The 14,703-nt window shown below is 39.7% G+C and overlaps 2 protein-coding genes across 2 annotated transcripts; both read left to right on the top strand.

The window, feature by feature from the left end:
* The first annotated feature begins 1,560 nt into the window (after positions 1 to 1,560).
* LOC137606394 (histamine N-methyltransferase-like) lies at positions 1,561 to 8,124 on the top strand. Its single transcript, XM_068331642.1, has 6 exons — positions 1,561 to 1,697; positions 1,786 to 1,838; positions 2,263 to 2,370; positions 2,588 to 2,718; positions 2,842 to 2,935; positions 7,766 to 8,124. The coding sequence occupies exons 1-6, from the start codon at positions 1,561 to 1,563 to the stop codon at positions 8,122 to 8,124; spliced, it is 882 nt and encodes a 293-aa protein (XP_068187743.1).
* A 1,209-nt stretch (positions 8,125 to 9,333) lies between these two features.
* On the top strand, positions 9,334 to 14,391 carry LOC137606573 (histamine N-methyltransferase-like). Its single transcript, XM_068331889.1, has 7 exons — positions 9,334 to 9,590; positions 10,056 to 10,202; positions 10,840 to 10,892; positions 11,972 to 12,079; positions 12,711 to 12,841; positions 12,973 to 13,066; positions 13,789 to 14,391. The coding sequence occupies exons 2-7, from the start codon at positions 10,066 to 10,068 to the stop codon at positions 14,145 to 14,147; spliced, it is 882 nt and encodes a 293-aa protein (XP_068187990.1). The 5' UTR covers positions 9,334 to 9,590; positions 10,056 to 10,065; the 3' UTR covers positions 14,148 to 14,391.
* Positions 14,392 to 14,703: the final 312 nt, after the last annotated feature.

Raw genomic sequence — 14,703 nt, 5'->3', positions numbered from 1 at the left:
TGTAAAAAAAATTAGTCTGACTGAAACCTGGCTGAGTTCTGAAAATTATGTCAGCTTAAATGAAGACACTCCTCTCCGCTCCATATTTCAAGTCATGCTAACCAAACCCTAACCCCGTTTCTATCAAGATTCCTGCCCCTGTGCATTCATTTCATCATTCGTCAAAATGAGTTCTTGTGCCTCAATGTTTATCATTTTGTTGATCCTGATCACAGATTGAATGAGCGATTTAGTCCTTTGGTGACTGTAATCAGATTTACAACCGTCTCTCTTCTGGAGCACCACCATACATGAGACCTTTGCATGTGGTTCCACCAGGTCCTACCAGTTATAGATAACCATTCAACACATTGATCTGACACTGTTTCTCAAAGTGTAGGCTTTCAAAAAGCTTTCTCATTGGAGGAATTTCCTGTCTGGCACCTTTTCCTTCCTTAAAGCAAGGTTATGTCAGGCAGCTCCTTCTTGGTGCGCCCTAATGAGCATCTTATATAAGGGGTGGCGCCATGCTCAAGGGCACCTTGGCAGTGCTCGGGAGGTGAGCGGATGTATTAAAACTATATGCTACTTTTTATTTACACAACAGAGGAAGAATAAGAAGGGTCTCTGGGATATGAGAAGAAGAAGAAATAAGAGGACGTGTTCTTTATTAATCCCCTTGGGGAAATTATTTTTCAATCATGGTTTCTATATATTTTTAGCATGTATATACTGTGTGTGTGTGTGTGTGTGTGTGTGTGTGTGTGTGTGTGTGTGTGTGTGTGTGTGTGTGTGTGTGTGTGTGTGTGTGTGTGTGTGTAGAGGCCCCTGAAACAAACACATACACACATATGCAGTCTTCTGCTGTGACGCTATTGGACCAGGCGCTCGCCTTGATTGGCGCCGCATCGCTTCGTTTTATTCCAAAGTCCAATATAGTTTTTATTGCTTCTCTTACTGGTCGTACTGCAGCCTGACCTTCGTTCATTTGGCGTGGTTGAATCGAGTGAACATCTATTCTGTTGTTTACCCATGCAGGTAATTTCCCTGGATAATTCGCTCTCCTTGCGCGCACCAGTGACCCTGGCATTTGTTTGGGTCGAACGCTGATGGTTGGCGTTGGAACCCTCCTGTCACCCTTGAGGCTGTACTCATCTGCTGTTAGGTCGGACACGCATTCCATTCCTGTTGCTTGTGTGTGTGTGTGTGTGTGTGTGTGTGTGTGTGTGTTTGTGTGTGTGTGTGGTTGTTTTAATTAATTCCTTTTTTTATTGATTTGCTTTTGTTCATTTCAATGTCATTTGTCTGCTACCTTTGTTGTCTTTAGGGACCGTTTTTTTGGTCACATTTACATTTTGAGCTGCCTGCTCCACTTGACCGAGCGTCTTATGGACTGGGCTCGCCTTGTTTTATCGTTATGAACTCCATCTGCTTTATAAGCACTTTTTCCTCAGCCAGCTGGCATAGGCTCCTGGCTGGCAAAACAAAAAGTAATATATTTATAAAAACACGTATATATTAATTGCTTATGTAATTTGCTAATCTTTAACACCTTCTTTCTTCCTCCACAGACAGTCGTCCATGGAATCTCCACTGATCAGTCTGTTCACTGATGGCGACAGGTACCAGAAAGGCTACCAGCTTTTAATGGAGCGCTCCAACAAGCTTCAGTGTATGCATGACTTCATCAACAATCTGCTGCCAGAGATAGCATCAAGGTAATCAATATATCCATAACACTATACTACGCACACTACACATACAGACCTGACTATTTTGGACTCAAAATATTTGTTTTCCCCTCAGCACCATCAATGGGAAATCCCAAATAAATGTCATCGGAGTTGGGAGTGGATCTGGTAAGAACATAATCTGTTACTCGTACACATTCAGTACTAAACTTTGTTAAAACAGCTTGCTAAAAGCTCCTCAAACCGTTGTCATTGCTGTGCTCCACACTCAACAGGTGGGTCACTGTAGGTTGGCCTATTGGTCACTTGCTTAATGGAGATAAATCTTTAGTTTTACTTCAGATAATTGAAACTCTATACTTCTATTTGGCTTTTAATTGTGTATTCATTTGTATAAAGACCAAAAACAGTTGGTTTGCTTTCTGAACAGAATTCATTGAACCTCTGAACTCTACTGGTCTGCAATCTAGATGATATGCTGGTTGAATAAATGTCCTGACCTTCTTTAATTTTGAACAAGATCGGTCCAGCGATGAGAAAACATTAACATTTTATTCATAACACTTTTGAGTTCTTTTATTCTGTGCTGTAGGTGAGTTTGACCTCAAGATGTTGTCCACGCTCCACTTGAAGAACCCAGATATGATAGTGGACAGTGAGGTGGTAGAGCCTGTCCCCCAGCAGCTACATAAATACAAAGGTACTGCCTTCATTTAATACTTTATTTATCCTTCATTTAGCACAGAAGGTCCCATTCAGATGGCTTCTGTCAGGTAGTCCTGTTCAAGATGGTACAATAGATTTTTCCAAAGTGCTTGAAGTCACCGGATCTTCTTGATTGCTACTTCCACCACTCTTTTATTATCTAACATTTCTTTTGTAACTGACACTGATCCATTTTATATCCTTTGATACAGATTTGGTGTGTCAGAGTCCTGGATTAGATTACATCAAATGGACCTTTAATCTCATGACAGTCCAAGAGTTCCAGAAGGATTGGAAAGAGAAAGAGAGGACCAAGAAGTTTGATTTAATTAACATGTTTCAGGTTGGTGTTACTATCACAATCGTAGTATTTGTTCATTTTGCAGAACTCCGTGGCACCTCTTCCAAAACAGAAATTATGTCTACCATTGGGTCCTTAGCTCATTAACTATGTTCAACCCAACAGATGCTGTATTATGTGAAGGACCGTGGAGCAACCATCAGCTTCTTCCAGAGTCTCCTCAACAAGAATGGGAAACTTCTGATCAGTCTGCTGGCTGGTACGTGGATGCATCTGGTTATACATTAACTGACTCACCAGATCTGCTCCCTTTAATTTTAATATGAGTCTCTCGTTGCACCCTTGTCTTATTGCACCCTTGTCTCACTGCGCCTTTCCACACTGTACAATGTTGTAGAGCAATAATATAAATCGTGATTTGATGCTCATTTGTGACTTATTTTCATTCATAATCTTGTTTGGTGATTATGTTGCATCATCCTACAAAATTCATTGTTTTAATATAAAACACATCATATTTTACAATTCCATGGTCATTTTGTGTATGTAGCTCAAAGTTCTGTTGTCAGGGACACAGGCCACAAATTCTTAGTGTTGTTTTCATGTTCTCTATTCCAGGTGACAGTGGTTGGGCAAAACTGGACAAGACCTACGGGGACAGGTTTCGTGAACCAGAAGTCAGCTATGTGGTCATTGAATTAATCAAACAGTATCTGGACTCCAAAGGAGTGAGCTACCAGAGCTACTTGCTGCCATCTGAAATAGACATCACAGAGTGCTTCATTGAGGGGAATGAGGAAGGAGACCTGATGCTTGATTTCCTCACTGACGTGCTAAACTTCAAGAAGTCAGCCCCACCTGAACTAAAAGCTGGGGTTCTGGGGTTACTTCGCCATCCAGACTGTAGTGTGGAGTCCAACGGAAAAATCATGTTGAAAAACAATTCTGAATTGGTAGTTGTGGATCAGCTCACTTAAAATCAAGTAACTATAAGCCCTACATCTCTGTCTTTCTCTCAGCAGAGTTCCATAGGCGTTATCACGCTCCAAAGTCCTCAGCAAACACATTGTTATTCAATTTTATTTGTCTTCTCAATGGTCTACCATTCACTTTCCCTGAATAAAACCTGTTGTGAAACTAATTACACGTTTTAAAATTGTACATTGTATTGCTTTTATTTGTCTGTTCACAAGTCCAGAGGCTTTGGAGGATAATATTTGGGTGGTTCAGTTTTAATTTTGGTGAGATGTAGAACATTTTGTAAACACTTAAATTACGCTTGTACCTAAATGTTAAGAGACCCCATCAGAGTTGCAAATTTAGTAAGAAAACCTTCCTACAGTTGGGTAAATGTTTCCAAAGGCATGGAAGAGATGCCAAGAGAACCCTACATTCAATTCAAAGAATACAGAGGTTCTTATAACCTGTTCAGCCAATGGTTGCTCTGCCCCCTAAAACGTTTTTCTCTGGGGCAGAGATAGTGATTCTACCTCTACCACTGAAGTTCCCAAGTATGCTTCGAGCTCGATAGGCCTGTTATAGTGAAGCAGTGGGCCGGAACGTGCTTCAGTAGACGTCACTGATGAGGCTTGACAGGTGGAACTTTGACGTGATACTCAGTGTTTTTTAAGACGGCTGGAACACCACATAGTGTCCCTGTTCTACACGTATTGTACGTTATGAATAGCCATTGTTTTACATTTGGACTTTTGAGTTATAGAGCCATCCGGGAAGCGTTCTCAAGCATGATTTGATGCCACTGCATACTTAAAATCAAGTTCACTTCATGTGTTCATTTAACAGGAAGCATTGCAAACCAGCAGTGTAAATAGAGTGACGTATTATTCAAGAGGAGCCGTTCTTACCTACGGGATGGTAAATACATTGAAGGTAAGATGACGTCTGCTATGAGTAACATGTTGGTTTTACAGGTGCCGTGTTTGCTTTACCCTCAGGAATTGGTGTCCAACAACAACAGCAACTCAACAACATCACAGAGCCAAACACCAGAACACTCACATGTTAATGGAGGTCCGCGTATCAGCTGTGAGGCCGACAATGTCAGTGGTCAATAATTCAGTGTTTGCCCCTTCATCTTCCTCCACATATCTCCCCTCCACCATGGCTTTAACTGTATTCCTACATGGGGTGGTGTATGTAGGATCCAGTTTTGCCTCAAATGCTCAGATCATTCACCACAGTGAACGGCTGAGGGTCCCTCACCATAAAGTCCTCAGGAACCTCATTGAGCTCTTGCTTCCTGGATCCCAATGTGGATCAATAAACAACTGGATAGAATACAGTAAATTTACCTTAATTTTGACATCACCTAAATATGATTCATTTAAAATTAAGTTTGTTTAGTTTTTGTATTGAACTGCTGTCAAAACTCCATCCTTGTATACACCTTCTACAATATATTGTATTACTTTTTGGGACGCACAAATTTTTTGAAGTGCATGCCAAAGATTCACTACTGTCTTGAGGTAAACTGAACTCTGCATTATATTTTGCCATGCATGGAAGTATTATTACACACAAAAAGTGCCTCAAATTTGCAGGGGTTCATTTGAATGATGAGTCTAAATAAACAATGATCTCCTGATGTCACCCAAGAAAACTGAATAAAGCTTCAGGTAGTGAACCACTTTATGACACCGTGGTTCAAAATAAGGTTCAGTCAACCCTTTTGTCATCACTACTCTGCAGTTTGCAACCAGGCTGCCGGACGAGTCAGACAGAGCAGGTAAGCAGGCAGAATCCAGGAAACAAGCAGAAATAGAACATGAAAAGCGCATGGAAGGGGAAAGCCGGAGAGTAGGACCAGCAGCTGAACAACCTGACAGGTAATGGATGTCTGAACAGAGTTTCAGTAGTGGGGGTTGATCGGCTGATGTGCAGCAGGTGGCTGAAGAACGCAGGTGACAGGAATGACCTGATCGCATACAGGAACTAGTAAGTGACAGAACAAAAAAACAACAACAAAAAAAAGGTAGCAGAAATGAATGAACTAAAGTCATGAATGGAATTATTGACCTTGATAACAATCCCTAAAATAACAGGATGGACAAGAGTTGTTATTACACCAACGATAGTACAACAGAACAACTTCAATTAAGAAGAAGCATTCAAAAAAAAGATATGAAGGATGAAGTAAGACAGACACATTTTGTATATTTGCATTTCTGTCTTTGTTGTGAAAATATTCTCATACTTTGACAGATAATTAGCCATGGAATATCCACTGCCCAGTCTGTTCAGTGATGGTGAAAGGTACCGGAAAGCCTTCCACCATTGTCAGGATTGCTCCAATGACCTTCAGACTATGCAGAACTTCATCAACAATCTGCTATGAGATATAATGTCTAGGTAATCTTTACACATGATACCATGTGTGGTTTTTCTCACTGATGCTTTTGATATATATTTTTTAAAGTTTTTAGTGATTGCAGTTATAACTTCTCTTGTTCCAGTTTAATTTTCCTTCTTTTAATAGAAAATTTCCTGAAACCTGTCTGTCTTCCTATGAAGAAATGAATTCATTTTAAAGACACCAATCCAATAGCAAAGAATTTTCCTTGTCCTTTATTCTGCAGAAAACTATATATCTCTGTTTGTCCCTCAGCACTATAAATGGAAAGTCCCAAATAAATGTCATTGGAATTGGAAGTGGATCTGGTAAGAACACATAATATCTAATAAAAAATAATAATTTTAGACTTTCAGTACTGCTATTGCTACGCTTTAACTTACAAATGTACAATATTGTGGGTTGGTTTATTGAAAGGTGAGATTAGACGGAGCATTGAGGCTACAGGAGCGGTATTGCCTGGGAAAGCCTTGGGATCCCCCAGTCAGAGCTGGTTGATGTGGCTGGGGAGAGGGAAGTTTGGGGCTCCCTGTTGAAGCTGCTGCTCCCATGACCTGACTACGAATGGGTGGATGAAGACGGATTGATGGAGTCATTACATGTTAATCTTCAACACAAATTAGATAAATTTGAGGATGTGCTGGTTGATTAGATGTTCAGTGATGACAAACCTTGGATTTTAGCCCTAAGACTTCAGTACTTTTAAAATCTGTATTTATGTCTGTAGGACATCAGAAGAACCCAGACATGATGGTGGACAATGAGGTGGTGGAGCCCGTGCCCCAGCAGCTAAGTAAATACAAAGGTACTGCCTTTATTTTACGGTACATGTATATTTAGCAAGGACGATAGACAAGATATCTAGTCTTGGTCAAGATGGCCACGTAGGTAGTGTAACTAAATTTCCCAAATTAATTTGGAGTATAACAATGAGACCATGCAACATTAAAAGAGAAAAAATCACAACATGGATAAAGAGGCAATGAAATACATTAAATCACCTCATGAGAATAAAAGACAGATGAATCAAGCACAAATCCCTCATCGGCATGACTTCAGTGTAAGTAAAAAGTGAAAGTTCTTTGATGCGGAAAAAATATAGAGGATTTCCTTAACAGCTCTTTAGAAAATCAATGTCGTTTTGTCTGTTAAAACTTACACTTATAAACATTGAGTAGCAATATATATATATATTAATACTAAACATTTATGTCTTGTTTCTGTAGCTGTAGTATCCTGAGAATGTAACATGGGAGTTACCTAGAGGGGGCTCTAGACTCCTGGGTGTGGTTAAGTCTGCAGGAAGTATATACGGTATATGAGGAAGATCGTTTTGTTTGTGTCTATGCACATGTAGGATAGTTTTGAGAACTAGTAAAAAGGTTGTTCCAGTGTATTCTTTTTTGTATTTTTAAAGCACCAATATCATAATATCACATAAACTAAGCAGAACCAGTGTCCAGACTTGAATTCTTAGCTCCTAACCTGTGTTAAACCAACAGATGTTATATTATGTTTGTGACTCTTTTTTTTTCATTCACAATCTTCTTTGGTAATTCTGAAACCTGCTTTAAACCTGTTTTAAAGGTACAAATCATTCCTATTTCACATTTGAATGCTCATTTTGAGTATGTCCAGCTCAAAGTTCTGATGTGCTTGAATACAAAAATATCAGGGGCCTCAGGCCACAAATTCTTAGTGTTGTTTTCTCTGTTCCAGGTGACAGTGGTTGGGCAAAACTGGACAAGACCTACGGGAACAGGTTCCGAGATCCAGAAATCAGCTTTGTGGTCATTGATGAGGTCAAACAGTATCTGGACTCCAAGGGAGTGAGCTACCAGAGCTACTTGCTGCCATCTGAAGTAGACATCAGAGAGTGCTTCACTGAGGGGAATGAGGAAGGAGAACTTATGCTTGATTTCCTCACTGAGGTGCTGAACTTCAAGAAGTCAGCCCCACCTGAGATAAAAGCTGATGTCCTGGAGTTACTTCACCACCCAGACTGTAGTGTGGAGTCCAACGGTAAAATCATGTTGAACTGCCCTTCTGAAGTGGTAGTTGTCGATCAGTTCACTTGAAATTAAATCGATATAAGCAGCGCATATCTTTTTCTCTCTCCCTCTACATGATTACTTAATAACAATTAAATTTTCATTTTAGAAGCTCGCATATAATTCTTTATTTGTCCATGCAAAAAAATGAGTGGGCTTTGGAGTATAATCTTTGGGTCATCTGGTTCAAGGTAGCACACTGGTGTTGTAGATGGTACTGTTGATTCACAGCAACAAGGTTCTGGGTTTAATTCCTTTCTGTCCAGAGTTTACATGTTCTCTCCATCTCTCCAGCTTTTCCGGTGTCTTCACACCTCCAAAAACATCCAATTTAAGTGACTGGATCCTGTCTTCTGCCTGTTATCGGACATGTAAGCCTAATTGGACCGATTACCTGGTTTGTGAATTCCAATTTTGAAATAAATTACAGATTTTGGACTCCCTCTTCTGACTCTTCTGTCGTGCTTTGGGCTCTCACGGCATTGTGACAAGAACACCGTCCATGCTTTTGGAAAATTCACTTAACTGTGACAAGAGACATGATGCTTCTTCTATTACACATCAAAATACAACAAACTTATAACATGCAGAAATGGCAATTTTACAAAGTCCAAGTTACTACAGACGATTGTAGCTTCATTAATATCCTTGTTTTGTCACTCATGGCGTGTTAATCTTGACTCATTCAGCAGATGTCAGACGGAGAAACCTTCATGCTATTCACAGCCAGTAGAAAGAGATTTGTCATTGTCTTTACTGGGATGGGTGGAACATTATGGCGTGGTAGATCATAATAGACCAGTCCAACTGGTTCGAATTATGTGATCATTGCCACAACCTTTCTGTGATGACAGTTGAGAGGATAGTGAAGAGACTTTAGAGACTCCTGCCTCTTGGAATGGGACCAAACAGTTTCAGATTGAGTCCTGGTCCAGGTCTGGGAGTGGCTGTGGCACAGGAAGTGAGACGGTCAAGAACCAGAAGGTTGGCAGCTGGAATTCCATGCCATCCCAGTCATTATTGACCATTGTGTGCCTGCAAAAGACACACCCAACTTGTGCATCTGTTGGCACAGATTAGCAGACATGTTTCTATCAGTCTGACACAAAGTAGCTGTTGAGACAGATTTACCACACTGTGGAGTCAATGATTTGCATATTCTGAATTCACACTGTAGTCCACCACTACTGCGCATCTACCTTTTTCTACTCGCTGTTCCATTGCAATGATCCTAGCAGCATCTTTTCCCAGTAAGTGAGGATGGAAGGTGGGGCTTTTGAACTAAAGAGCACAGCTGATATCTTGAAAATGAGTTTGTGTGCCTCGGTTTTTCCCGTGTTGTTGACGCTGTTTCTCAAAGGGTAGGCTTCCAAAAAGCTTTCTCATTGGAGGATTTTCTTGTCTGGCACCTTTTCATTCCTTAAAACAAAGCTGTGGGAGGACTTCATGCCATTCTACTCATCTATCCAGAAGCACGAGAACTGCATCCACATGTAAGTAAATAAAGTCTCTGTCTGTAGGTATAATATCATTTGCACTATAGTCTATTACTGATGTCTCAATGTTTTAATTAGGGTTAGGGGTTTTTATTATATGGGTAGTGGTGAACAATAAAACAGCAATAATTTAATGACATTACAGCAAATTCTAGAAACTTTGAATCCACTGGACGAAGCATTTAATTCTGCAGGAATAAGGAGTAAAAATGAGATGCAAATGTTTGCCTTTTTTAAACGTATCACATTAACTTTCTTGGAAATGGGTTTGCACATTACATGTCTAATATGCGTTTCTAATATGCAATTTCCGATGCAAATATTGCATCCCATACTTTTTGGTTGATGTGACTTGGTAGAATTGTTCAGAATAAACAAATAAAATAAAGACAGACACACAGACATATTTTTGTGTATTTGCATTCCTGCCATTGTGAAGATAATTTCATACTTTCTTGACAGATAATTAGCCATGGGATCTCCACTGCCCAGTCTGCTCACTGACGGTGAACGGTACCAGAAAGCCTTGCAGGTTTATTATGACCACTCCACTGACTTTCAGGCTATGCAGGACTTCATCAACAATCTGTTCCATGATATAATGTCTGGGTAATTTTTAATTCCTGTACTTTCTTTGCTACCATGTATGGTTTGTGATGCGTTTATGATTTTTAGGGATTAAGTCCATGTTTTGGTGGCTTCTAACTCCAAATTTCTGAGCTATTTGCGACTTAGGTTCATACTAGATTTACTAAAATTAATCTGTGATGCTCTGGAGAAATGAATGGATTTCAGGTGGGTTAAAGCAGAGTAAACGCAGATACTTTTACTAATTAAGAAGATAATTTGTGAGGGTATCTTAAGGGCAATGATGAAGGGCAATAAGGCAAAATAAGAAAATTATTGAGCAGACAAAAGATTAACAGATAGTACACTTTGGAGAAACAGATCACAATATATAACATCTGAGAACTTTTGAATTCCTCCTCTTATCCATGTTTTCCAGTGTAGCTGCGTGCTCTGTCTGTAAACTGATGGACTATTCCATATGACTATGTGCCTGGTAAAACAAGGCTTTTAAGTGCTATTAGTGACAAAATTAGTTTAGTTGACATTTTCCTTGGAAAAAAGTGCTAGCAATAAGCTGTTGCCCTATAATTTCTTTTTTTCTAGGTCTATCCATAGATTTATTTGTTTTATTATTATGCGATTTATACAAAAAAGTGTTTCTCTTTTCGTTCCTCAGCACTATAAATGGAAAGTCCCATATAAATGTCCTTGGAATTGGAAGTGGACCTGGTAAGAACATGCACTAATTAATAATAACAACTAATACTATACTTTTAGTACTGAACTGAGTTGAACAGTGAGAAACTGTTTTATAAAAACCTGGTTGTGCTTGCTAAGGCCATTGCTGTGCTTTAAAATAAAAAGGTACAACATTAAGGGTTGGTTTATCGGACACCTGCAACTAAAGGAAGATATACTTCAGTAATTTCTCATTTTCGTATTAGAAATTCCTTATTTTTTAAGAGTGGTCCCTTTTACTCAACAGAGGCAAAGTCCATTAAAAAGAATTTAATAGTAGGCAATAAATCCTCCTATAATATCTTCAAGCTCTGCGATGAGTCCTCATCCAATGCTATTACAGAGCAGACTCTCACACTCAGTCGTTTGTGAAGGGCACTGTTGAGTCGATCTGCTGAGTCTCTCAGGCTGACCTTAGACAGTCACCTCATTCTCTGAGACCAAAATAAATTCCTTTATTCGCTGCTTCTGAGCAGGGGGGAAATCCAAAAACAATAGTTTTTCCTTGTTATATCAATCATTCTTGGTTTTGAAAAAATAATCCAGGTGTAGAGGATGTTTCTACTCTCATTAAGTAGTGAGGTCCAATGTGACAGTCTTGACATCTTGAGGAGTCCCATTCTCATTTTGGAGCCTTTCTACACTCGTGTCTTTGGGCTTGCCTTAGTTGATCAGACCACCATGACATTGCCTTCTAGATGATTTATTTACAATACCTCACATAACTGTTCACATTGATATTTCATCTTAACCTGTTCCTCAATTCCCTGATAACAGCACTATCAACATTTTTCGCTTCTGTTTCACTTCTGTTACATAGTTCAAACAGCTTTATTTCATTTAGCATACCTTTAATTCTGCACGGTGGTGCAGTGCGCAGCGCTGTTATTCCGGGTTCGAGCCCTGCTCTGTGCAGAGTTTGCATGTTTACTGTCCAAGGCCCACAGGACTGACCTACTGCCACACCAAATGCTCTGACATTCTTATCTCCTGAACAGGACAGGTTTGGTTATAATGTTATATTTTATTCATACAACTTGTGCTTTTTAAGTGTGAATTTGTGCCTGCAGGTGATCTTGACATTGAGCTTTTGTCCGCACTCCATCTGAAGAACCCAGACATGACGGTGGACAATGAGGTGGTGGAGCCTACACCCGAGCTGATAAGTAAATACAAAGGTACTGCCTCGATTTTTCAGGTTTATTTATCCTTTATCCTATCCTATATTAAGCATGGAAGGTAGACGGAGAATATCTTAACCTGGACAAGATGGTAGCGTTGGTAGTTTTAAAGAATAAATATCAAAAGGAAAAGACATCACTAAACACATAGAATATACTCTTGTCAGTCATGACAATGTGACCACTAGTCTTATATCTTGTAGGTCTCAATTTTGCTTCCAAAGCAGCCCTGGTCATTCCAGGAATGGTCACTACTCGAGCTCTGAAGGTGTTCTCTGGTATCTGTATATTACTTGACATTTACCTTACAGTGGACTGGGCCAACGTCTTCATCTGTTCTTCAACATATTCAACACAGTAATGCTCTCACCCCCTGCTGATCCTGGTTTGCCTGTAAGTGGCCCAGTTCAAGGCCCAAGTAGACCCAAAAAGAGTGTGAACTAGCAGTTCGCCCCCTGAGCACTGCCGAGGTGCTCTTGAGCAAGGGACTGTCCCCAACAAGTTAAATGAATGTTTTACCTGTGACAACTTACACCTACAGTCATGGAATAACAATACATTGATAATAGACATTGATAAAATACTTAAATATGCATTCCATCACTCTATTCTGTGTCTGTTGATGCAGAGTTGGTGTCTCAGACTCCAGGATTAGATTACATCAAATGGAACTGGAACATCATGACAGTCCAAGAGTTTGAGAAAGACTGGAAAGAGAAAGGGAGGACCAAGAAGTTTGACTTCATTCACATGTTTGAGGTTGGTGTTGTGACTGTAGTCACAAACTCTATTTTATCTTGTTCACTTTCCAGAACTCCATGGCACATGAATTAAGCAAAACCAATGTCCAGCATTAAATTCTCAGCACCTAATCTCTGTTAAACCAACAGATGCTGTATTATGTGGAGGATAATGAAGCCACAGTCAACTTCTTCCGGAGTCTCCTCAACAAGGATGGGAAACTTATCATTAGTGTGCTGGATGGTCAGTGAATGCATCTGGTTTTACAGAATGAAAACAGTCTTCTTTGGGGGATATTATACTGAAAACAGTAAATGTATCACAAATGACTGGTTGACTTTAGGGACATCCTTTCCCATCCTACATCTTGGTTGGACATACTATGGTTGAGACCAGCCTCCCTAAAGTTGGTACTTACAGCCTGTTCTTTTGTTGCAATGGTCAGAGAATCTCTGCTTTTTTTTCCAGCCCAGTATTTTATTGCTTTTACTTTATGTTGTAAAGTTAAACAGGTGTCTGATATCTTTTAGTCAGGAGTTCAGCCTCACCAGATGATAAAGAGTATACGCAATAAAAGGTTGCTGGAGGATATTGACCAGACATAAACAAATTTTTGTCTTCCTGCAACAAGCTTTAAGTGGAGGCAAATATGGAAATAAAATACCATATAATTTAATACCATGATCAATGTAGACACTGAAATTTTCAAGACACGTCACCCCAGAAGACGATTGTTTTGGAGGATTGTTTTTTAGCACCACTGCACTTCATTATTTTGATTAGTGAATCTGCTGTATTTTAATGGATGATTCATGTACAACCTTGTTTTAATATGAAAGTACACAAAGTTCATATTTCACATTAGCGTGGACATTTTGAATATGTTCGCATTGTTCTCAAATACAACTTTTCAGAAAATCAGGTCATGAATTCTCAGTTCTTTTTTTTCATGTTCTCTATTCCAGGTAATACTGGTTGGGGAAAGCTGGACAAGACCTACGGTCACAGGTTTCATAACCCAAAACTCACATTTGTGGTCAGTGATAAAGTCAAACAGTATCTGGACTCTGGAGGAGTTAGCTACCAGAGCTACTTGCTGCCATGTGAAGTAGATATCACAAAGTGCTTCATTGAGGGGAATGAGGAAGGAGAACTGATTCTTGAAGTAATCACTGAGGGACTAAACTTCAAGAAGTCAGCCCCACCTGAACTAAAAGCTGGGATCATGGAGTTACTTCGCTGCCCAGACTGTAGTGTGGAGTCCAATGGAAAAATCACTTTGAGTGCAAATTTTGAAGTGATAGTTGTAGATCAGCTCAGTTGAAATCATATATAAGTACCACATATTGCTCTTTTTTCCGTCTCCCCCTGTCTTCATATGTAAGCTTTTAATGTTTTTGTTATTAAGTTACAATGTTGTATTTGGTTGTGCTAAAAAATAATTTCAGAGGCTTTGGAATATAATCTTTGGGTGGTCTGGGTTAAAGGCTGCACAAAGTTGCTGAGTCCTGTTTTCTGCATACCTGTTATTGGACATGTATGCCTACTTGGACTGATTATTTAGTTTGTGATCTTTGATTTTGAAATAAATTACAGAATTTGGACTACTCTTTTCTCCTGTGCTGGTTTTGTTCACATGGCCTCATGACATTACTCTCCAAGCTTTTGGAAACGTCAAAGTTACTACAGACAATTGTAGCTTCATGAACCTCCCTGTTTTGTCACACAAGGCATGTCTTTCATGGCAGGGGGCCAAAACATTTTGAATGTGAGCTGGCAGTGGGAGGTGCCACTTCACCTCCTGAGCACTACCGAGATGCCCTTGAGCAAGGCAACCCTAACTCCCTAAAAGCTGCTCATTTGGGGCGCATGTAGAAGTT

Source organism: Antennarius striatus, chromosome 13, assembly GCF_040054535.1.
Source record: "Antennarius striatus isolate MH-2024 chromosome 13, ASM4005453v1, whole genome shotgun sequence".
NCBI lineage: Eukaryota > Metazoa > Chordata > Actinopteri > Lophiiformes > Antennariidae > Antennarius > Antennarius striatus.
The sequence above is the reverse complement of the archived record's forward strand: the minus strand, read 5'-3'. Positions and strand labels throughout refer to the sequence as shown.

What these genes read in the sequence shown, in the direction of transcription:
- LOC137606394 (XM_068331642.1), top strand. Translation starts at nt 1,561, where the DNA reads ATGGAATCTCCACTGATCAGTCTGTTCACTGATGGCGACAGGTACCAG. An exon ending in CGGAGTTGGGAGTGGATCTG is followed by an intron (nt 1,839 to 2,262) that starts GTAAGAACATAA and finishes TCTGTGCTGTAG; the next exon opens with GTGAGTTTGACCTCAAGATG. An exon ending in TCTGATCAGTCTGCTGGCTG is followed by an intron (nt 2,936 to 7,765) that starts GTACGTGGATGC and finishes TCTCTGTTCCAG; the next exon opens with GTGACAGTGGTTGGGCAAAA.
- LOC137606573 (XM_068331889.1), top strand. Translation starts at nt 10,066, where the DNA reads ATGGGATCTCCACTGCCCAGTCTGCTCACTGACGGTGAACGGTACCAG. An exon ending in TGGAATTGGAAGTGGACCTG is followed by an intron (nt 10,893 to 11,971) that starts GTAAGAACATGC and finishes TTGTGCCTGCAG; the next exon opens with GTGATCTTGACATTGAGCTT. An exon ending in ACTTCATTCACATGTTTGAG is followed by an intron (nt 12,842 to 12,972) that starts GTTGGTGTTGTG and finishes TTAAACCAACAG; the next exon opens with ATGCTGTATTATGTGGAGGA.